Below are 22,853 nucleotides of genomic sequence, written 5' to 3'. Positions count from 1 at the left end.
ACAACAAAGAGATAGCATATAAAATGGATCGATTGTGCTTTTTTTTTGAAATTACACTAATCACATACTCAAGTACTTGACAAAATTGGGCATAGGATCATCTTTACCGATAAACGCAAAATGTGGATTTAACTCTTCAATCTTCTTCTCGATAGACAGATTAGAAAATAACTCATCGTAGTTGTAGCCGCAAATTGTCTGGTGGTTCCACGCTTTTTCAATACGTTCGTCGACCGTTAACGAACTCTGACGGTAATTGACTTCAGACGTAGGAGCAGCAATGGTCATTTGCTCAAACGCTAATTTTCTGCCAGGAAACGTTTTCAAATTCTTTAAATGACTTTTTCCATTCAAATGATCCTGCATGGGTATAGGGCCTGAGCAAGTAAAGTCAACACAAACTTTACATTTGTATGATCCATCAGGTTGCAACACTGAAAATAAAGCAAATAAATGTTACAGCTAATGCAATTTTTTCTGGTGACTTGTGTGGAGTGAATAAGACTTTACATGCTGAAGACACATCGGCTAATGCAATTGGTAAGGAACCACTATTCATTGCTGGTGGAGAGTGAACTAGAGGAGCAGTTGGTTGCCGTTGACCATAAAGAGGTGACTTGACAGCTGTGTTAAACTGAGTGGACTCTTTGCCACGCTGGACGTTTTTCAAATGCTTTTTTCCTATCAAATGCTGCTCAAAAGGTATGTGACCACAACACTCGAAATCATCACAGCTTTTACATTTGAAATTTCCATTGGGCAAGACAACTATGTAAAAAAAATGAACATATTGAATGCTGGTATCAAAACACACAATATAAATTGAATTTATACTTGCTGCTGACATGTCAACTGCTAGGGGCTGATTCATTGTAACAGCTCTCATATGCTTCCCACCAATTACATGGGCATCCCACTGAGATTTTGAGTTCATTTGGACCTTACAATGAGCACAATAAAACTCGGCCATCTTTTCACGACAGTAAATGGTCAATAAATAATTAAAAGGTAAATTAAACTAAGCTATTTGCTAACTGCTTTTTACCTTTATACGTAAGTGAAAAACAGGATTCTGAGTACAATAACGTGGTGTTGTTATCAAATGCAAATATTGTGAATTGTTGACAATTGAACCATCGACTGCCATCTACCAGCGATCAAATAAGCTAGTACGATTTTAATAGCAGTTCCCTATCTCCTCGCCAGTTAGCACTCAGCTCAGCTTGTTGACAGATCACAATTCGACAACAAGGAAAGAAAGACACTTTTTAAAAAGAGTTGAATCCGCACGTTATTGAATCAAATTTCGCTAGTATCAAGAACTTTTAGTAATTCACCGTTTCAAGTTGTTTGATTATCTAACCTACCTCCTAAAAATGTCGGTAAGTGAACTACGTGTATATTTAGGCCTACGTGTTCAGTACTGTTACCTTCATTCTGTTATGAACAACTTTTGAATAGGAGTTAAAAGTCATTCTTTTTTTTTTAAATCTATAGAAAGATTACATATCAAAACACCATACATTGCCGGAGAGGCAATCTAAAATTGACCTTATGATGAGGCAAGAAGAACATGGTCTTGAAGAACAACTTTACTGCATCTGCCGTAGTTCTGATGCTAGTAGATTTATGATGTAAGTCTTCTAGAAACTAAATCTAGTTTTTTTCATTTTAAAAATATATTTTATGCATCAAATTTTCTATTTATTCAGTGGTTGTGACTATTGTGAAGATTGGTATCATGGAGACTGCATAGGTATATTGTATATCTGAACATAACTAAATAATGTAATTGGAACATGCTTAAATTTGACTAGATATTACTGAGGAAGAGTCCCGCTTCATAAAAAAGTTCTTCTGTCCAGTAATGCATTGATTTTTTATTTCTGTATTTTGCTATTTTATTTTTAAAAAATGTATGATTAATTTTTAGAAATGTAGACAAAGGGATCCCAGTTTGACAATCAAGTACAAACAAAAGAAATTAGAACAGGCAGGAAAGGAAGAGGCAGCAAAAAAAGCAAAGAAACGACAGGAAAAGAAGGAATCTACTCCACAATATCCCCATTGTGGTGAATGTATCGCTTGTTATCGAGTAGATAACTGTAACAAGTGTGACGCCTGTAAAGGGAAATCTCGTCAACAATGTAAATATCGAGTCTGTCTTACCTTCGCCCCAAAGGTATTACTCAATTTTAAAAATTTTACGCATAAAATAATTACTAAAAATGCATTAAATATTTACAGCAGAAGAAAGTCGAGATAAAATCTGAAGAAGATGAGCCTGTGGTAAAACCTGTCCTGAAAGAAGCAAACTATTCCGACGATGACGTCTGGGAGCCAAGTCTTCGGAAAGAGAAACCTCCTGTTCCAGCCCCTAAACCATCTCGACATTCAACCAATAAAAAGGTGTTTTATTTTTACTTCACTTCCAATTTCATTCCCTTTAACTAAAATTTCTGTTCCAGGAAAAAACAAAGGGGAGATACCGTTCCTCTGCGACTACTGGGGAACATCGCCGCAGAAAGAGAATTACGTCGTCGACAGATTCTGGAGGTGAAAGCGAAGTTGAAAAATCTCCGGCTCGGAATAAACAAAAAGTAAAGCATACTATTTCTTAAATGGTTTTATGTGGTAATTTATTGTTATTATCAACACAATTTCAGGTTATCCACTGTTATGGTCCCCAATGCATCAACGCTTCCCGACCTGGAAGTAAATATTGCAGTGACCAATGTGGTCTCAAATTGGCTACTACTCGTATTTATCAGGTTAGTTATTTTAATAGTTTTGTAAATAAAAAAACCGTGGGAAAATGTCGTTTTCGTACAGATTTTGCCTCAACGCATTCAAGAGTGGGGCTTAACACCTTGTATAGCCGAAGAGAAGAACAAGAAAGAGTTGGAACAAATTCGTAAACAGCAAACCGATGCCCGTGAAGCTTTGGAAGAACTAGATCTCAAACAAAAGGTTGAGTTTTATCATAGTGTTAAGTTTACTGGCATGTATCTAAAAGATTATGTTGATACCAATGCAGGAATTGGACGTAATAACAGCAAAGGCGAAAAAATTTACAGTAGACATAAACTCTGACGATGAAGCAGATGAAGGTGGAGACGGCGAAACGGAATCGGCCACTGTTCAGTGCGTTACTTGCGGCATCGGTGTTACACGTAAGTAAATGATCATTGGATAGTTAGGGTCAAAAATCATATTCCTTTTTAATATACTTGTTTAGAAACCAATGCCATTCGGCACATGGAGCGATGTTTCAACAAATACGAAAGTCAAACTTCGTTTGGTTCAATCTTCCAAACGAAGATAGAAGGCAACAACATGTTTTGCGACTTTTACAATCCAAATAACCGAACTTACTGCAAACGACTTCGTGTTCTATGTCCGGAGCATTGTAAAGATCCCAAGGTAATTTTCTCAAGATATATTAAGTTCGAATCTATGAAGTGTGACGTCTCCTTTTGTATAGGTCAATGACACTGATGTATGCGGGTATCCGTCGGTACGGAACGTCTTTGATGAAACTGGCGAATTCTGCTTGATTCAGAAGAAAAAGTGCGTCAAGCACAACAATTGGGAGAAGCTAAGAAGAGCCGAGATTGACATGGAAAGAGTTCGCCAGTGGCTGAAACTCGATGAACTATTCGAAAAAGAACGTCAAATCCGAACTGCCATGGCGCAGCGCGCTGGACTTTTACCGCTCATACTTCATTCAACTTTCAATCATGAATTAATGCAACAACAGCAGCAACAGTACGCTGGTCAAACTGGTGTTACCTCGGACAGCTCTGAGGCCTATGCAGCAGCCAATAAAAAACTTGCCATGGAAGACGATACTTAAGGTTGATTTTGTTTACATCATGTGAGGAATATCTCCGAACCTATTGTGGTGATAATAAATTTCATTGATTGATTGTTACTGCGATTTGATATTCAATTTCTAATTTGTAGTTTAATTCTCGGTTTATAGGCCTACTCATGACATTTATTTAAAACAAATTTCATGCCACTTTTTTAAGCTTTTCCCGTCATTGCCAATGGCATTTTCATGTGGCAACCACGCATGTTATTCGCAGCAGCAGGAAGAGGGAAAGGGTTATTTACTTATTTTGGAATTTTAGTCTTTTGTGTGGTTTGACACCTGAAAAGTGAATCTGAAATGGATGCACAATGACATATTTTTATTTTAAACTTGTGACTTTTTTTTAAGCTAACTTTAGCCAACATATTTGGTAAGCAGCACGATCTATTTTCTTACAGCATATTCTTAGAGATTTTGTCTGAGCCGGTTGTCCACTTAGATTATTTAATTTATAGAAATTGTTTTCTGCATTAGTAAATTCAGCCTCCATTTTGCTTCCACTTGCAGTTTAACTTAATTATAATGTAAGATTCCCATATGTTTCAACAATATTTTCCTGTAAGAGAAAGCCATTAAAGTTATTGAAATAATCTCCACGTATGCCCCCTCCTGATGTTGACATGCTAAAAATCTGCAACCATATTTCATCCCCTCTTTTCAAATTGAGTGTCGATTGTAAGGATAGCATCTCAGATTGACTACTCTCATCAGAATGACCAGCTCCCATTAATTCATCATTTTTATATAATCCCATATTGATAAACTGATATGTTGAACCAAATACCATCACTCCTGAAAAGGAAAAGAAATAAGTTCCTGATACAGGGGCTGTAAATTTTCCTGTCTCCAAGTTCATGGCTCCTCCTGTGTTTAGTCTTTCCACTTCGAAAGGAATAGGAATATTTTTTTTCCCAAACTTGGTTTTTCTCTGCACGAAGAAATAAGTTGGCGATGACTTGACGTCTAAAAATCCAATCAATTTCTGGAAATCTGCAAAGGTTGACTCAAATAAATAGATCCGTAATTTGATTATAATATAATTGAGCTTTATACCCGCATCACTGGAAAGCTTTGTAAAGTTGCAATAGACGCTTTTAACCGTTTGAGCTCCCATAATCGAATACAATCCGCTATGGGTGTGTCCGATCCTCCGAAGATCGTCGCAAGATCTAGGTATTTTGTCGAAGTTCTCTGCGCTTGTTTTTCCTGTTCATTTGGATCGCAACATACTTGATAGGTTTTTATTGAGATGCATTTAGCATTACCATTTCTTACCTAATAATCCTTTTGTCAGATTGGCTACGCTGAGCTTGAGACTGTGCCATTCGTCTGTGACTGTCATGTCAGCATTTTGGGCGAAATTCATAGGGATCGACAGGGCGGCGGCGGTGTAACGGATAGACACTTTACGATATTGCAGCGATAGTTGGTCTCTTAACTGTGCCAGTTTAAATCTATTGAGCGACAGCAGTTTGGGAATGAATTTATCACTAGCCCAGATGACGTGGTCTTTACTTTCTCGATAAAATGTTTCGATACCCTCCTTCGTCGTTGAGCCGTGACGGTATAATTCGTTAGTAGAGTTTGCTTCATCTGCAAATAACTCGATGAACTTTGCCACTTCGCCGTCTATTTTATCTGCATGGTGATACAACCTCCGCAACTTTTCTTGTCCTTCCGTGTTCATTTTTTCAAAAATTTTGTTCAACGTGTCCGAAGTTTTATCCGGTCGGTAAAAGTCGTCTGTCCAAAAGACCAAGTCCCAATCGCTTTGATCCTTAATGGTGGCCGTGGAAGAGAAGAGCAAGTTGTTCAACGAGTTATAAACAACCCGTCCCGAGTGAGGTGAAACGATATCCGAGTCCTTGAAAGTATCCATCAAGACATTAGTTGTCGTTTCTGCTAAAAGTTGCTTCTCGTCATTGGCAGTCAGGAAAACTTCTTTTGTGTCTTGACTGAATCTTCGCTGTAGTTTGTTAACCATTTGACTCGAAATGACATTTTCCATGCGGATGACTGTGTCCTTAGTTTCCGTAGTCTGACACGTCCAACTGAAGAGAAATTTTAAATAGTTGAACTGTTCGGGTTTGGAGCGCATGTCTTGAGCGAGTTGGTCGCAAACATTTCGTTCGAAACACGAAAGAGAAAATGGCAGTGATTTGTGGAATTCAAAAGGCAGCCAATTGGTGGTTAAAGAATCAGCTTTTGGTGGTATTGTACTGACGAGTACCACCTTCTCGAAGGGTATCACTTGCACTTGATGAGGTTGAACTTCGTGATCGACTACTTTGCTTAAATACTTCACCACTTCGCTTTCGACGATATCGTTCCACATTTCAATGCGGAATCGAATCTCCTGGAGCATCGTGATGTTGTTGAATTGACTGACGGCACTTTGGTGATCTAGCAGGGCGATGGGAGCGTAGAAAAACTTGTTGTTGCTTTGGTCACTTTTGTTATTGCTTGCGTGTTGGTAAATGTTCACTCGAAAACTGCCGTAGGGCATAGAGCAAAGTTCAGTAGGAGATATTTGCAGTTTAGTCCATGGCGAAATTTTGGAAGTGTTGGATGGGCAGACATTCACCAGTACCAAAATCGAGACGAATAACGTAGTCCACATTTTAGTCGTGTGTGCGAATTCTTCTTTATTTTGAAATTTCCAAGATTTAAAAAAGCAATTAAAAGTCGAATGGGATGTTAAATGGAGCACGATGGAGCACGAAATAATCAGTTACTGTCGTTGAGAACGGTCAAGTTTCAACTGTTCCCTGTTGTTGACTGTGTCTATACTGAATAGGGTCACGCCGCTAGGTTTCCGCTCATCATTCAAAATATTTAATGGGAGTTTCTCCTTTCTAAATATTTTATTTGGTGTGAATCATAATTTTTTTTTTAAATATTGCAAGTTAAATATGTCATTTATGTCATTTTTGTGTCAAATGTTTAGATACTCTCACTTTCAATTTAGTGAGTAGTATTCTGGGAAGCAATCAATAACAACACTGCTGCGGGGGAGACTGATGAAGCATATATATGAGAACAGAGTTGTTACATTCACGTAGCCACCAGTCCCGCCACGATGTTATACATCTTCCCATCCAGGTAAAAATATTTAACTTGTTTAATTTAAATTCCAGTATTAATCAATGTTTCAGTTTCATTATAGAAGAAAGGACATCTATCTGGTGGCATAAGACATGCAACTATTTCCTAGATTTCCTATTACGAGGGGAACATCAACAACGTCATCGCAGGTCTTCTTAATGTAAGTGCTTGCATTCACTGCCCTTTCGATCGTCATGTAACTTTCCTTCCTTTAGTTTATTGGAAAAAGGAATAAGATTAGTGAATTATTTGCATAACAGTTTTATCCATTCTTCTCTCAGTCAATTAAATGATTGATTACATTTCTATCTACTCGAGTATCCATTCTTGTGACTATTTTAAATTCATCCAGATAGGAATCTACTTGAAAAACTTGTTTAGTAATGAAACTCGTCAATTGATATTAGATTTTAACTTTTTATCTAAAGAATTTAAATAGTGAAAGGATAAAAGCGTTTTGATTATCTGATTTCCGAAATTAACAGCGAATGTAGTGCGTACGAAAGGCAACTTTTCAATCCAAATGAGTCATTAAGAAAAATAATAGACCCCAAAACCTAATACGTTTATTTGCAACGCAATTTCTCTCATATAGTTTATTCTACAGCGGTTCACTAAGTAAACAATAAAAGTTTCATTTATTTCAATCAAGCTACTTGTGTTTCCTTTTCGTTGCTCTAGACGAAGAACCGCTATGTGGATTTTCTTTTCTTTTATCTCCTTTACTCAAAATTCCAACGATGTCCATCAAGTTTTCTTTCTTGTAAACTTTACACAAGATTTGGAGGGCGTTGCCGTCGTTGGAGGGGTTGCAATGAACTTCGATTCCGTTCTCAATCAAAAGTTCGATTATGTCCTGCAAATTTTCGTGGTTATAATTGCGACGTAAGACAGGAAGAGCGTTGTATCCGTAATCGTGAATGCAATTGATTTCGACTTTCTGTTCAATCAAAAGTTGAATGATGTCGATTAAATTTTCGTGTGAATAGTACTCGCACAAATAATGCAGGATATTAGTGCCGTATTTGTTTTTGCAGTTAATGTCGATGCCGTTATCGATGAAAAGTTGAACAATGTCGATCAAATCGTCTTTTGGATACTGGGCAATCAGTTTGAGAAGAGCGTTTTCTCCGTATGCGTTCTTTGCGTTCAAATTGATTTTCTTTTCGACAAAATAGCGAACGATTTCGACAAAATCTTCTTGATGGTAGGCTTCACCGTTAGCTAATAATTGCAGCAGAGGAGTCAATCCATGCTGATTGAGGCAGTTGACGTTGATGCCTTGATTCACTAAATTTTTGATTTTAATCAAACTTGGGTTTGGTTCTGTACACAGATTGAACAGCATCTTTTCCGTTTCTTTTTGTCGAGAATTCTGTCACCCCATAATACCAAAAAAAACAAAACAAATATCATTATAGAAGTTTTGCATTTAATGACAATTACGTAATTCGTTACCCGAATATCTCCAAATTCTTCGACTATTTCAGAAGCTGTCAATCTGTTTTCCTGTTTGTATGCCAGCATTTTCAAAGTCAACTCACCTATAGGAGACGTCGGGATTTCTGGAGAAAACGCAAGAAAAAGACGTTCGTTTTGAAAATGTAAGTTATTCATGTATTTTCCCGCATACCAACTTACTTGACATGTTGACTGGTTTGTCTTGGTTGATGTTTGTTTGAATATTTCGTGAAACCGAGCCGTAAGGGTGAAGACCACCTAAAAGAAAATATCCGAAAACAAGTCCTTCGGCAAAGACATCGCTCTTGAAGGTGCAACATTCCCACAGTAATTGTGCAAGATTTTCCGACTGATTCTCTTCGTTTTCGAGCGCCTTTAAAATTTCGGGTGCCAGCCAGTCTAATCCTCCCTTGATTTCGTTGATGGGGCAAGTTCCTTTTGCGTCGATTTCTTTACTTGATCCAAAATTAGTCCATTTCATAACAGTAGACGAATTTCCCGTCCAGAGAAGAACATTTTTGGGCTTCAGATCGCAGTGAATAAGTTTCTTCTCGTGAATGTATTCCAATCCCATAGCCAATTGGTAAAGAGCTTCTTCTGTTTGAGGCTTTGGCCCGCGATATTTTTTGGGATCCCCGTCTTTCAGAAAAATCTGATTCAGCGATGCTTGGCAAAGTTCCAGCGCATAATATCTATTGTGTTTTAAATTAATAATTAACTTGATTCGAATCATGTTATAGATTTACCTGAATTTCGAGTCATTTTCTGCGTGAAATAGTTTGACAACGTTGTCGTGACTAAGACCAAGCCAGGATTCTTCTTGTTTCTGTCCCAATACGTGGATTGATTGCATCCGCTTAATAGCAACCGGAAGACGAGTTGTTCCCCAGACACCTTCGAATAAGATGCCATAACCTGCCTCCTCTATAACCTTTTCGGAATTGATTTCTAACATGCTGCCGGGTAGCACATTCCTTTTTGCCTAACCAATTATATGGGTTCACGGTTTCTTCCATTTTAATATATTTTCTGACTTATTTATTTTTACCTGAGTTTTGTACTCTCTAAGAAATTCGACAACCTCCGAAGAAGTGATTCTTTTGTCTGGTACGCTGGACAACATTTTCACGATGAGATCGTGAACATGCGGTGGTTGAATCTCTAAAAAAATGGGGGCATTTTAAGAGACCGAAAAGTATTTGATTTATATACTGTTGGAAACTTACTGCTGATATTTACGGTATTATTCTTCAATATGTTATTAGCTATGTCCGTTTGGCTATTCCCGAAAATATGTTCACCGTCTAAATAGAAATAACCGAAGACGAGGCCTTCTGCATAAACATCACTCTTGACAGTTCCCCGTTGACGTGAAGATGATCCTTCTGAACCATCCGTTAATTCGTCTTCTTGCATAAGAATTTTCAGTAGCTCTGGTGCCAACCAGTTGTTCGTCCCTTGTACTCCACTTATAGAAAAAGATCCTCTCTCGTTGACTCGTTTGCTTAGTCCAAAATCAGCCCATTTCATTAAGACTTCTTCTTCTTTTTGGGGATTCACCCAGATGAGGATGTTTTGTGGTTTGATGTCACGATGGACCATTTTCATTTCATGAATGTATTCTAATCCCGTGGCTAATTGGCAAAGAACTTTTTCTCGTGGGGGCATTCGCCTGCAGCATTTTTTGGGGTCGCCGTCTTTGAGGAATAACTTGTCCAACGAAGCTTCACACAATTCAAGAGCATAATATCTAATAGAGTTAACATTTTTATTGGATTTCTAATGCTAGAATTATCTAATGTCTAAAAGGCGCACCTGAAACTGGAGTCGCTCTGGACGTGATGTAATTTGACAACGTTTGGATGTTTCAAGTTTCGCAGAGCTTCTTCTTCTTTTTCGCTGCCATCAACATCCTCCAGCATAAGTCGTTTAACGGCTACTGGTTCGCGATTTGGTCCCAAGAAACCGTTGAAGATGATCCCAAATCCTCCTCTACCTAAAACGGTTTTGCTGCATTCAAATTCCATCTCAAATCAGCTGGCCGATTGACTAAGCAGTTTTTGAAATAAAATTATTAACGTGAATTGAAAAATGGATTGATAACTCAATTTTTACAAGTTTTTACTTGCTACCAACAAATATAGAAAGAGAAATACGGTTTGGTCGCTATGTACGAGAGCGTTTCTAGACGTTTCTAGACATTTTATCACACTTTGTGTGTACCTTTCTGTTTCCTTATCTTTATTTTTTTACTATTGTAGCGGGGGTTGGCAACTCCCCAGAATCCTCGTACACCCTAGCCAGAATCTTGTCAGAATCTTAAGAATCTTTCCAGAATCTTAAGAATCTCATAGAATCTTCAGAATCTCGTAGAATCTTCAGAATCTCACAGAATCCCGTAGAATCCCATAGAATCTCGTAGAATCTCCAGAATCTCACTAAATTTACCCCCTTTTTTAACTTTAAACTACCCCAAAACCGTCTAAAATTCCAGATATTTTGTGAATTTGGTCTATGAAAAGCTCCAATTGTAAAAAATGCATTAGAAATACTTCAAAATGTAAAAATATGGGTTGCGCTAAATATTCTTAAATTTCCCTCCTTTTTCCCACCGCTGGGTGGCGTGCACATTTTTTCATCTACTCATGAATGGAGGATGGGGTGGGAAAAATTTACGGTTAAAAAAACTTTATTGATAATATGCCATTAATTCCCAGCAATTAAAGTTAATTTTCCCCGTATATTTTATTTTAAAATTAATAATCTGGACTTTTAATTCAAACCTCTCAAATTTCTAACTATCAGACAGATTTCTTCATCTTACTTGAAACTACAAAATTTATTTAGTACCTTTTCCTATCAGTAAATTATCTTAAAGATAATACGATCTACATGTCTATAAGCTGTATAGAGCATGCCAAAACGGAGCTACGCCCACTACGTAACATAGTGCATACTTCTGTACAGAAACTGGGCCAAGGACTAGTGGCGCCCCTAGCGGAATTTGGGGGAAAACTTGATTCAGAATCTCGCAAAAATCTCGTAGAATCTCTCAGAATCTCTCAGAATCTCTAGAATCTCTCGGAATCTCTGAGATTCTGAATCCTCGTACACCCAAATTTTGAGTTGCCAACCCCCGTATTGTAGCACCAAATCACCAGATAAATGATTCGGTTGCTCTGCTGACAAACTGTTATAAAGCTTTTGTTTTATTTTACCCTTGATCCCTTATTTCGCTATCGTAATTTCTTATCAGTTTCACTTTTTGGGACACTCTATGGTCCTAGAGAACGGTATGATTATTTTCTAAAGTTATTTATGGATTGCTTTCACCATTTCGCCTAGATTCAAATAGCCTGCCGTAAAGTCTCCTATTTCTTTCAGAAGTTTCATTTCGAGCTTATATAGACATTCACCAGTAACAAGGATTGTTGACTTACTCGTTTTTCTCACGCGCATACCTAGCTGTCCCCTCTCGCGGTAATGACTATGGTTTTTAATTCATTTTAAAACAATCAATATTATTAATAACAGAAAAAGTTGTCGCCGGTAGGGCCAGCTGGGCACAGGCTCGAATAGTACTGGTGGGAACTGTACATTCCCAAAATCTTATTTAGCTTAATGGTTTGCAATTTTGTGTGTGGCATAATTTGAGCCAAAATATTTTAAAAAGGAAAGCATCCGCATCCTCTTAATTAATAAAAAGAGTGCACTGCCCAGGTGCACTGGCAATGCACTCACACTTTTACTTCCGCACTTTCACTTTCACTGATATCCACATGGAATTTACCCTCTTCAAGGGAAGGGTATTAGGACTGATATAGAGATTACATACAAGTTGTCAACGCAAGTTAAGAAGCTTACATATGTTAACAACTCCCCTTACGTATTTGTTGTCAATGTCAAGGACATTTCATCCAACATTTCCGTAAGGCAGCGTTCCGTCTGGGCCGATCCAGAACTCCCACGACGTAATATCATAACATCGCGACATCTCTATATAGCAGATCAGGCATGCGATTTATTCCGTTCGCGGGTGCCCCCTTGACTCCCGTCATTACATTATCCAAATTCTCCTAATTATTTCCCCTTGTGTTCGTCCGTCCCGGGATTTGAACTCGGATCCTTTAGTGTGCTAAGAAAGTTCGTTCACCAACCCCCTGCTGGGGATTATTAGCTTATTATGTATTCATCAACATGTGATAAGATGGGCGCAGTTCCACTCAAGGTATTCTGGGAATGCTATTGATAAATGTTATAAGAAAAAATTAGAGAAAGCAATAAAAACATAAAACCATAAGAATGTTTTGAAATGTGTACCAAAAATGATAATAATAGAAAAAATTCAAACAAGGGATTTCTGATCATTTTCCCATGTACAAAATTTTTTTTTGCCAAAAATTTAATATCAGATTGTTTTTTCTACATCTTTTAGTTCATTTTTTCATTTATTATTTTAAATATTCGATTAGCTAACTTTTCTCATTTTACCACAAGATGGCGTAGCAGTTTGTTTTGTCGTCTGCTAGTTTACTTTGCTATTTTGCTTTACCGAAATGTCTTTGGAGTTTGTGGCTTTTGCATTGCACCCTTTTTATTGATTTATTTACTTGTAATTGCTTTGCCTTTTATTGGTTCGCGTTTCCAAATTTTACATGCATGAATGATTTCCAGGTGCCTAGAGTAACTGGGCTTCATTTAGTAAAATCGGCTTGTGACTTGTGAGTGTGTTTTGTATACTCAAGATGACTTGTTCTTTCAATGTTTTGAGAGCATCCGAATTATTAAGTATTAGATTGCTTTTGTTTCAGCGTTCATGACTTTATGGCATGTGTTTGTTTCTGTTATAGAAATATCTAATGGATTCATTTATTTGCTAATGTTTCATGTAGTCCCCCTCTCCACCTGCGCAACATGGTATTGTAACTCTATAAATGGTCAAAGTTGAATTCATTATGTCGGGTATAATATTTCTGTTAACTGTTTGTGGAGCTGGAATGAATAAATATTGAAAAAAAATTAGGATCCAGCAGATCGTCGTTTATTGAAGGAACAACTATGGTGAAAACATTGTCTTATTGCTTTATATACATGACATGGGCTTGAGTGTGTGTGTCTTCTCATTTATAAAAAAGGTGTGTAAGATAAGTAGAGCCATATTAAACATTGAGTAAGTTATTTTAACTGTTTTTCTTTTTCTGACGACCGGAAGCGTTTCTTCCACATTCAGAGTTACTCGCTCCTTTAAAAGTAGCCGACTGCCCTTTTCGATTTATTATTTTACACCCTACTACTGCGTCAGACGTTTCCCCCGGCAATATAATATTATACCTAGTTAAGTACACAATGACATTGTTTAGGTAAAACAAGAACGAAAAGGGAATCGTATAACAGCAATCGAAAAACATTGAAAATTGACCGCTCATCAGCGTATAGTAACCGACGACATTCACAATTGAATTGAAGAGATAAAGGCACACCATTTTCTGTCCACTGAACGAAAAATAATCAATCGAAACACACACACGAAAACAAAAACACGTTGGTAATATCGGCGAGACCAAACACAAAAAAAAAAACTGTCAAACAAACAAAAAAAAAGCCAATGACGAACGAGCGAGAGATATGATGAGCGGGAGAGCAAATGCCAAAAAATAGGAAGAGCCATGCAGAGCGGCGATTCGAGAGAGATAGAAAAAAGAAAGATAATTTATGCAAAAAGACCAGCAGTTTGAATTCAATTAATAATCAAGACAGAAAACAGTTCTAGTTTAAAGATTCTTAGTAAAGAGGCTTGGGTATATCAACTGAATCACAGTAAATTCCAAAGAGAAAACCAAAAAAAAACGGACGTGCTATAATAATAAATGCCCAGGTAGGGCAAGTCTGTGTGTGGCGGTGTAACTTTACAAACTTCGTAAAGCTGCGAAGAGAATTTCTTTGCTTTCAATCATTTTGAAACATTCAACACAATCAAAGAGAAGAGAGAGAAAAGAAAACGAGCCGTTAGAAAATATCCAAGGTGAAATTAATGAATAAAGGATGATCATTCATTAGCAGTTTTGAGTGGGAGAGCGCGGATGCCGGAAGGTATGTTGAAGGTTAGAATGAATTCCAATTTCTTCTTCTTCTTCTTCTATTTTTGACGTCCTTCAGGCGTCTTCGCTGTCGCTGCTAGTGCTGAGATTGCGCTGACTGGGCTGCCCGAAGCTGCGGGTTATGTGCTGTGAAACGCGGCGGATTTTGTCTTCTCCGCCAATCAGCTGCTTGCTGGCCGCGACGTCCAACGACGCGTCGTCGTACAGGTCGTCCGACGCCAAGGAACTCGGACCGTAGTTGTCGTACTCGGAATCGTACAACATGCTGCTCGTCATCTTATCTGCGACATTGAATCGAAAATGAAAAACGAATTTAAATTTTTAAAATCCAACAGGACGAAATAATTCAAAAAGAAACAAACAAGTTCAGTCAAAAATTTTACTTGAGCCGATTCCGGAAGCGGATGGATTGTTGGTGTACGTCTCCAAATTGAGGATGGGTTCGGAATCGAAGAAGCGGGAGGAAGCGCGGGAGCTGAGACTCGTGTCGTCGGCCATGTCGAAATCGCCGACGGGAATTTCGTCGTTCAATAGTGAATTGATGTCACTCAGGGCCCCTTCGGCGTCGGTGAGTCCGGCGTCGTTGAACACCGAGAGGTTCTCCATGCCGGCGTCGTCCGTCGTGTAGCCCGTCGACTCCACGTCGCTGGCCAGGCCGAAATGGAATTTGCGCCGCCGGTTGTGGCAGAGTTTCCTGCCGTTGCCCAGCGACGGGTGTTGGTTGTTGGAGCCCAGCAGAGGTCCCTGCGGGCAATCCTGGTCCTGGCCGTCTTCGTTGCTGTCGTCGTCCGACAGATCGTCGTCGTCGTCTTCGCTCCACTCCGACTGGCTCGTCTCCGCCTGAAGGGCCGCCGCGCTGGCCAGGATCTGGCGCACTTGCTCCTGCTCCCGCCTGACGTCCACAGCCTCGGCCACTTCTTCCCGCTTCCGCTCGTCGTCCGTCGCGTTCTCGTATTCACTTTTCTTGGCCTGGCTTTTGAGACTAGGGAAGAGGCCGCCGCCGCCGCCATCCGACCGCGTCGGGCTGCCCAGATCCAGCGGGAACCGGCTGGGCGTCAGTTTGGACGATTCCGTCAGTTCCGAGCCGCCCTGAGGCGATCGAACCGTTTCGCCGGCCGTGGCCGTCAGCTGCAGGGTCATCTTGTTCTCCTGCGGATCGAAGCGGAGCCCGAAAACGCTGCCAATCTCCGACGTGCTGCTGGGACTGCAGACGGCCGAACTCGACTTGGTTCCGTCCGAGCTGATGACCAGCAACTTGGGCGGCGAAGGAGGTTGCGAGCGCTGCTGTTGCTCCTGTTCCGTCGTCTCTCCTTCCTCTCCTTCTTCCTCGTCGTCGTCGTCGTCATCCACCCGGCCTTCCGGCTCATCGTCGTCGTCGACAAACTCGAAACTGGCGCAAGATTCCGCCACGCAAGACTCGGCCATGATGTCGGAATCGGCGGCAGTGGTCCCCGACTTCATCGAGCGGCTGCTGCTTCCGGCCGTCGTCAATTTGGGCGTCGGCACTTTCAGCAAATGCAAATCTGCCATCCGACATTCCCAAAATAATTATTTGTTTTTCAAATGAATCCGGAATCAATCAAAGTTGTGCAAAATCATTTTACCTTTGAGTTCGATCGCTTCCGTCGTCGATGCGGCGGAAGCCATGCCGGCCGTCGGCATCCTAGAGGGCGTCGATTGGGCCACCACTTCGGGCCGGTGCCCGTTGGCCGTGAATTCGGCGTTCATGCGAGACCAGGCCTTTTCGATGTCCAGGCTGAGCGGCAGGAGCGACGGAATACGGAAATTGGGTGACGTTCCGGGACTGTCCGGGTCGACTTCCGCTTCCGTCTTGGTGTAACTCTCGTCCGACGAGCTGTCCTCCGTCTCGCTCTCACTTCGCTCGCTCCGGTTGGCCGAGCTGACGTCATCCGCCGACGAGTGGATTCGCGTCGAATAGGCCTCGCCCCTCATCGACGAACCGATTCCGGACAGACTCTCGTCCGACCGGTGGCGGAAGTTGCGGCCCATGGCTCGCCCACTGCTGCCCGCAGACGAAGTGCCGTGCGGAGGAGGTGGTGGAGGCGCCGGAAATTCGAAAGCCGGTCGGCCCGGAATTCCGGAATTTTGACCACCACCGCCGCCGCCGCTTCCGTGCTGGTGCTGCCTCTTGAGCGGTGGGGCGCTGGGCGATTTCTGCAGCTGGATCGGACCAGCCGTCACCGTCCTGACCGAGAGACCCATGCCCAGAGGCGATCCGCTTTCCGTTTCCGAACAACTCCGGATGGGGCTGAGATTCTGCAGTTGTTGTTGCTGCTGCTGCAACAACGGCGGCGTTGGCTGATGTTGCATCTGCTGCTGCTGCTGCTGCTGTTGTTGTTGTTGTTGCTGGTGGTGGTGGACGCGGCCGTTGCTGCGCGGCGGAGTGCTGCTGTGCCGAGGCACCGGTGGATTGGGCTGGATGCTGTTGGGAATGATGACCGGCGGCTGTTGTTGTTGCAACTGCTGCAGGTAAGGATTCTTGGTGAAACGAGGAACTTGGTGGTAGGCGGAAGTGGGCGGAGGTGGCGGAATCAGCGGCGGGGCCATCATCTCTTCCGAGAGCGGATGGAATCTCGGGTGGAGGGCGTCGTGCATGGGACTGCGCCTGCCCCGGCTGCCGCTTCCGCCGCTGTTGCTCCGGCCGACCGGTCTCAGCTGGACCAGCGGCCCGCCAACCATTTGCTGCTGGTGATTCTGCTGGCGGATCTGCTGGTGGACCAGGGCCAGCGGCGTAATGACTCCGCCGTACATGGAGGCCATGAGATTCGAGTTGTTGTGGTGACTGGGCTGCTTCATCATCATCATGGCGATGTCGTCCACCCGGACGGTGGCCGGCTGCTTGCGGTCCGTCAGGAAGTAGGTCGTCATCTCGCCTTTGCCCTTGACTTTGACCCGCCCACGGCACTGGAACTCGTACGGCTGGTGCCTCAGCACTTGATACACTTCCTCCGTCACCTGTCGAGTGGTGAATTTTCATTCCGGAATGATTTGACAATTTCATTTTTATTTAGGGCGGCAAATTTAAAATTACCTGAGTGTGGTTGGGCAATCCGGTGGAATCCATGCGACTGGCAACGTTGACCGTGTTGCCCCAAATGTCGTACTGTGGTTTGCGGGCGCCAATGACGCCGGCCACGACCGGCCCAATGTTCATGCCCACCCTGAGCGTGAAATTGTTGTACGAGTTCTCGTTGATGCAGAGCAGCTTCTCCTTCATGGCGAACACGAATTCCACCAGGGTGGCCAGGTAGAAGGAGGCCGTCACGTTGGCGTCCGTCTCCACTTGGCCGATCCGCATGTCCGGCATCAGCCCGACGGCGGCCATGTAAGTCGAGCCGACCGTCTTGATCTTGTCGACCGAACGGAATCGCTCCTCGCCCAGCAGCTCGTCAAAGTCAGCGATGATATGGTTTCTATACAAATATATTTAAAAGAAATATGATTTTTGACCTCAACTATCCAATGATCATCGACTTAAGTGTAACACTGATACCGACCTTCATCTTCATCTGCTTCATCGTCAGAGTTTAAGTCTACTGTAAATTGTTTCGCTTTTGCTGTTATTACGTCTAATTCCTGCATTGGTATCAACATAATTTTAAGAAACATTTAATTTAAGAACAGTTTACACATTGATAAAACTCAACCTTTTGTTTGAGATCTAGTTCTTCCAAAGCTTCACGGGCATCGGTTTGCTGTTTACGAATTTGTTCCAACTCTTTCTTGTTCTTCTCTTCGGCTATACAAGGTGTTAAGCCCCACTCTTGAATGCGTTGAGGCAAAATCTGTACGAAAACGACATTTTCTCACGGTTTTTTTATTTACAAAACTATTAAAATAACTAACCTGATAAATACGAGTAGTTGCCAATTTGAGACCACATTGGTCACTGCAATATTTACTTCCAGGTCGGGAAGCGTTGGGGGACCATAACAGTGGATAATCTGAAATCAGGTTGATAATAACCAAAAATTCTCACATCAATAAAATCGTATTCAGCCACATACCTTTTGTTTATTCCGGGCCGGAGATTTTTCAACTTCGCTTTCACCTCCAGAATCTGTCGACGAAGTAATTCTCTTTCTGCGGCAATGTTCCCCAGTAGTCGCAGAGGAACGGTATCTTCCCTTTGTTTTTTCCTGAAACAGAAATTGTAGTTAAAGGGAATGAAATTGGCAGTGAAGTAAAAATAAAACACCTTTTTATTGGTTGAATGTCGAGATGGTTTAGGGGCTGGAACAGGAGGTTTCTCTTTCCGAAGACTTGGCTCCCAGACGTCATCGTCGGAATAGTTTGCTTCTTTCAGGACAGGTTTTACCACAGGATCTTCAGATTTTATCTTGACTTTCTTCTGCCGTAAATATTTTATGCATATTTTGTCATTTTAAGTGTAAAAGAAATTCCAACTGAGTAATACATTTGGGGCGAAGGTGAGACAGACTCGATATTTGCATTGATGACGAGATTTTCGTTCGCAGGCGTCACACTTGTTAGTTATCTACTCTATAACAAGCGATACATTCACCACAATGGGGATATTGTGGAGTAGATTCCTTCTTTTCCTGTCTTTTTTTTTTCCTTTCTTTGCTGCCTCTTCCTTTCCTGCCTATTCTAATTTCTTTTGTTTGTAATTGATTGTTAAACTGGAATCCCATTTTTCAACATTTCTAAAAAATAAATAAAAAATAAAATAGCAATATGGAGAAACACAAAATCAATGCATTACGGGGCAGAAGAACTTTTTTATGAAGCGGGATTCTTCCTCAGTAATATCTAGTCAAATTTAAGCATATTCAAGTAACATTATCTTGTTATATTTAGATATACAATATACCTATGAAGTTTCCATGATGCCAATCTTCACAGAAGGATGCATAACAGATATTTAAAAATTGGAAAAACAAGATTGTTCTTCTAGACCATGTTCTTCTTGCCTCATCATAAGGTCAATCATCATAAGGTTGATATGTAATCTTTCTATATAATAATATACAAAAAAAATCATTAAAAGTTGTTCATAAAATCATAACAGAGTGAAGGAAAAATTACTGAACATGTTACGTCTACAGTAACATACAAGTAGTTAATACTTACCGACATTTTTAGGAGGTAGGTTAGATAATCAAACAATTTGAAACGGCGAATTACTAAAAGTTCTTGATACTAGCGAAATTTGATTCAATAACGTGCGGATTCAACTCTTTTTAAAAAGTGTCTTTCTTTCCTTGTTGTCGAATTGTGATCTGTCAACAAGCTGAGCTGATTGCTAATTGGCGAGGAGAAAGGGAACTGCTATTAAAATTGTACTAACTTATTTGATCGTTGGTATATGAAAGTCGGTGTTTGCATGCTTGGCAGTTGGTGTTGCATTCTCTCGTTGATTTTCACCAGTGGGTGATGAAGTACTGAAGTTCATGACAAGTAGCATGGACCTAATAGCACCTGTAAGAAGAATGAATATTTGAATGATAATAATATTCAATCATAATTGTAGAGACAGAAAGCAGTACCTCAAATCAAGAGGGCCTGTTTAAGGAAGTGAAGAAAATGATTCAAGGGTAGCAGCCTTTGGGATAGCAAACAAAAGGGACCTTGTTGACTTTCTTGAAAAGACATTACTTCTCGTGAAGTTAGTCATACAGATTTAGAAACCTGTAAATTTAGAACCTGTAAATTTAAAAAAAGTAAAACATATATCACCTTATTTAGAAATGTTTGTTATCAATGTGCTTGATGTCTATGATATAAAAGAATAATTTAGCAGTTAATAGTATACACTCGAAATCGTCGTACACAAGATAGAACACAAGTGCAGATCAATACTTAAAATACACGAAACTTGAGCAGCGCAATTAAATTAGCTTGAACATGGACTGACACCTTAAGAAATGTACATAAAAGCTCACTTGCTAGTTCAATACAAAGTACAGGGAAATGGACCCATAGTGGTAAGCAATAGCTACTCAACTATTGGAAGTCTTCATTTCAACCCAGATATTCATGGTCCCCGTAAAATTTTCTCACAGTAACTCCAATAAATGACTTTAGAAATGTGTGAAATAAAAGTAACTGATGCTGGTGCTTCTGAAAGCTGAAAAGCAATCCGAGGACATCTTGCGTAAAACAAAGACATGATATAAACAAAAACGTCCCTTTTCTAGCTCATCGACACTGAATCTAACTGAAACGACAATAACAAAAAAAAAAAGACAAAAGAATAATACTTGATACTCACAAATCCCGATCAATATAATGAACTCGTCGTCCTCAAGAGACTCCGTGATGTGTTGAGACTTGAGAACAAGGGAAGGAGTAGTCAGTGAAGGGGGAGTTGACCCACTAGGCCGTCGGTTGAGTAGTCGAAGTCGAATTCTGCTGGCCGCGTAGCTGGAGCAGGCACCACCGCTCGGGGCAACGGAAGGATGGCACCATGTGAGCAGTATTGCTGATGACAACACGCCAGTCAGTCGTCAATGATCTCTATTCAGTTTCCACCAATGGATTCAGCCTATGGATAAGAGGCGCAAGATTTACCTGAAACAAGAATGGAAATGACTTCAGATATATAAAAATTTCATGTTAGATTGTAACGACGGTAGGCAAAACCTCAAAATAAGGGCGGAAGAATGTAGACTTAATAGGGTAGAAGTCAACAGGTTAACAAACTAAGAGCTTTGTTGACTGTTTTAGTGGTGATGCCCTTTTTACTTCATGGCTGTAGCATTACTAGCACTCCAATTTCCGTTCCAAAGTGTTTCGGTGTCGAGACAGAATGGTTTCGGTTCCAATCAATCATGATCTAAAAGAATAATTAAAACTGTTATTAATAATACTTGAAATTGACCCCACAGAAAGAAATACCTCAAATCAAGAGCGACCGTTTAAGGAAGTGAAAAGGGAGATTCAAGGGTAGTAGCCAACTGGTTAGCAAACAAGGAACCTTGGTGACTGTATAGTCCTTATTGTCCTTTTTCTTGAAATGACATGACTTCTCTGAACTGAAAAGTCAACAGATACATAGCAAAGAGCCAGTCATCATATATACAGTAAAAGTGTAGCCTTACTTCACCAGGCTGTTGATGGAAAAATAAAAACACAATTACTATCAGAAACAAAGTCATCAAATAACTAAATGTGTAACCTTAGGGTTAAAAGTTGATCACCATAATTACTTTCACTGTTCTGAAGTATTTCTTAAGGTGATGAAAACATGAAACGTATTGCCAGACATGCAACAAGAGATGGCAGGGAAAAAGTACAGCAGTTTCAGGCCACATGATAATAGCAAGTAAGCAAGCAAGCCTAATAGTGATTGCAAGTCTGCAACAATCAACACATTTCAGGATAACACCAGCACCACAGACTGAATGGAAGCAGCTCACCTCACCATTCACCAGCTGGCTGCAGCGAAACCATGAGCACATCAGGGTCAGACAGCACTGCAGAAGCTCAGCCCTCACCTGGGTGTAAAACCTATTCGACAAATGTTTGTATTACCTTAGATTAACAGATATCTCGTGAAAAACCACACAAAGACAGGAATGAAGTTAAACTATGTAGCATATCATAATATCAGAAATTTTACAAAGGGATCTAGAATTTCAATCGAAGTCTATTAAACCCATTGAAAGTTCAAACCAAAGGATGGCAAACGGAAAACCACAGGTCTTACTCAAAATTCGAAAACACGTTAGAGGAAAGGGATCTACTATCTGGTCATCAATAACTAAATCTATAGCCTTCTAGTTGGAAAGGAAAAAAATTTGTTACCTCTTCTGTCAAATATTTCAAAATAGGATGAGACGTGCAGCCGGTACGCGTAGCAATGGAGGAAAATTTCGCACGACAGCATTCAAGGTTCCAGCCAACCATGTCATCAGAACAAATGATTTGGTCGAGTGGAAATGGGTTGAATTAACTGTAGATTCACAAAAAAGAAATCTTAAAAGATCAAAACAAGAATTACCTTTTTAATTTTCATCAAAATGTTTGAGTGAGCATTTATCGACATCCTGCTCCGTCTGCTGGCTCAATGTCTCGGAAAAATAGCCCTGTGGCTAAATCCACAGTGACATCTAGTAGTAAAAAATGAACTACAATATGCTCTCTCAATACCAAATCGTGTGATCTCACAACACCAGTAGTGGAGTCAAGATATATTTTTGACCGGAAACAAATTGCAACACGAAATTTTTTTCATGAGCTTTGTTTTTACTATAATTTTATATTTTTTGTAAAAACCCTTCTGAGAAATAATTATTTTTACTGTAAAAAAAATAGAAAACAAAATG

The 22,853-nt window shown here is 40.4% G+C and overlaps 5 protein-coding genes and 1 long non-coding RNA gene across 8 annotated transcripts; 2 read left to right on the top strand and 4 right to left on the bottom strand.

Annotated features, from left to right (window-relative positions):
- Nucleotides 1–19: 19 nt before the first annotated feature.
- On the bottom strand, nucleotides 20–1,178 carry LOC124190992. The gene is made up of 4 exons (XM_046583903.1): nucleotides 1,046–1,178; nucleotides 835–970; nucleotides 511–768; nucleotides 20–434 (listed from the first exon to the last, which is right to left on the bottom strand). The coding sequence occupies exons 1-4, from the start codon at nucleotides 1,145–1,147 to the stop codon at nucleotides 61–63; spliced, it is 870 nt and encodes a 289-aa protein (XP_046439859.1). The 5' UTR covers nucleotides 1,148–1,178; the 3' UTR covers nucleotides 20–60.
- A 32-nt stretch (nucleotides 1,179–1,210) lies between these two features.
- Nucleotides 1,211–3,934, top strand: LOC124190983 (CXXC-type zinc finger protein 1-like). Of its 2 annotated transcripts, none has more exons than XM_046583884.1 (12): nucleotides 1,211–1,382; nucleotides 1,498–1,634; nucleotides 1,713–1,756; nucleotides 1,818–1,864; nucleotides 1,934–2,182; nucleotides 2,248–2,409; nucleotides 2,469–2,600; nucleotides 2,667–2,771; nucleotides 2,833–2,970; nucleotides 3,038–3,173; nucleotides 3,239–3,423; nucleotides 3,485–3,934. In XM_046583884.1, exons 1-12 carry the CDS (start codon nucleotides 1,377–1,379, stop codon nucleotides 3,854–3,856), a joined length of 1,713 nt encoding a protein of 570 aa, XP_046439840.1. In that variant the 5' UTR covers nucleotides 1,211–1,376; the 3' UTR covers nucleotides 3,857–3,934. The 2 variants fall into 2 exon arrangements, with proteins under 2 accessions (XP_046439840.1, XP_046439841.1); XM_046583885.1 differs by having other exon boundaries at nucleotides 1,216–1,382; nucleotides 2,251–2,409.
- Nucleotides 3,935–4,181: 247 nt separating this feature from the next.
- Nucleotides 4,182–6,497, bottom strand: LOC124190982. Its single transcript, XM_046583883.1, has 3 exons — nucleotides 5,153–6,497; nucleotides 4,931–5,083; nucleotides 4,182–4,867 (listed from the first exon to the last, which is right to left on the bottom strand). Exons 1-3 carry the CDS (start codon nucleotides 6,495–6,497, stop codon nucleotides 4,395–4,397), a joined length of 1,971 nt encoding a protein of 656 aa, XP_046439839.1. The 3' UTR covers nucleotides 4,182–4,394.
- A 116-nt stretch (nucleotides 6,498–6,613) lies between these two features.
- Nucleotides 6,614–10,527, top strand: LOC124190995. Its single transcript, XR_006873222.1, has 5 exons — nucleotides 6,614–6,748; nucleotides 6,825–6,979; nucleotides 7,044–7,142; nucleotides 8,473–8,586; nucleotides 10,253–10,527. It is a non-coding gene; the product is annotated as an uncharacterized LOC124190995 (long non-coding RNA).
- Nucleotides 7,527–10,470, bottom strand: LOC124190980. Its single transcript, XM_046583879.1, has 7 exons — nucleotides 10,259–10,470; nucleotides 9,670–10,193; nucleotides 9,492–9,604; nucleotides 9,190–9,425; nucleotides 8,624–9,135; nucleotides 8,441–8,547; nucleotides 7,527–8,357 (listed from the first exon to the last, which is right to left on the bottom strand). The coding sequence occupies exons 1-7, from the start codon at nucleotides 10,468–10,470 to the stop codon at nucleotides 7,635–7,637; spliced, it is 2,427 nt and encodes an 808-aa protein (XP_046439835.1). The 3' UTR covers nucleotides 7,527–7,634.
- A 2,941-nt stretch (nucleotides 10,528–13,468) lies between the features above and the next one.
- Nucleotides 13,469–22,627, bottom strand: LOC124190978 (Ca(2+)/calmodulin-responsive adenylate cyclase-like). 2 transcript variants are annotated; one of them, XM_046583877.1, is made up of 20 exons: nucleotides 22,529–22,627; nucleotides 22,333–22,337; nucleotides 21,704–22,035; nucleotides 21,424–21,635; nucleotides 21,169–21,361; nucleotides 20,798–21,096; nucleotides 20,073–20,229; nucleotides 19,657–20,004; nucleotides 19,397–19,539; nucleotides 19,289–19,335; nucleotides 18,980–19,205; nucleotides 18,761–18,913; nucleotides 18,570–18,701; nucleotides 18,409–18,506; nucleotides 18,210–18,347; nucleotides 18,060–18,138; nucleotides 17,594–17,975; nucleotides 16,146–17,517; nucleotides 14,925–16,064; nucleotides 13,469–14,822 (listed from the first exon to the last, which is right to left on the bottom strand). In XM_046583877.1, exons 17-20 carry the CDS (start codon nucleotides 17,885–17,887, stop codon nucleotides 14,596–14,598), a joined length of 3,033 nt encoding a protein of 1,010 aa, XP_046439833.1. In that variant the 5' UTR covers nucleotides 17,888–17,975; nucleotides 18,060–18,138; nucleotides 18,210–18,347; nucleotides 18,409–18,506; nucleotides 18,570–18,701; nucleotides 18,761–18,913; nucleotides 18,980–19,205; nucleotides 19,289–19,335; nucleotides 19,397–19,539; nucleotides 19,657–20,004; nucleotides 20,073–20,229; nucleotides 20,798–21,096; nucleotides 21,169–21,361; nucleotides 21,424–21,635; nucleotides 21,704–22,035; nucleotides 22,333–22,337; nucleotides 22,529–22,627; the 3' UTR covers nucleotides 13,469–14,595. The 2 variants fall into 2 exon arrangements, with proteins under 2 accessions (XP_046439833.1, XP_046439832.1); XM_046583876.1 differs by having other exon boundaries at nucleotides 18,980–19,229; nucleotides 19,874–20,004.
- Nucleotides 22,628–22,853: the final 226 nt, after the last annotated feature.

This window comes from Daphnia pulex, chromosome 3 (genome assembly GCF_021134715.1).
Source record: "Daphnia pulex isolate KAP4 chromosome 3, ASM2113471v1".
In the NCBI taxonomy this organism is placed as follows: domain Eukaryota; kingdom Metazoa; phylum Arthropoda; class Branchiopoda; order Diplostraca; family Daphniidae; genus Daphnia; species Daphnia pulex.
Note: the sequence above shows the minus strand (reverse complement) of the source record. Positions and strands in the feature narration are given on the sequence as shown.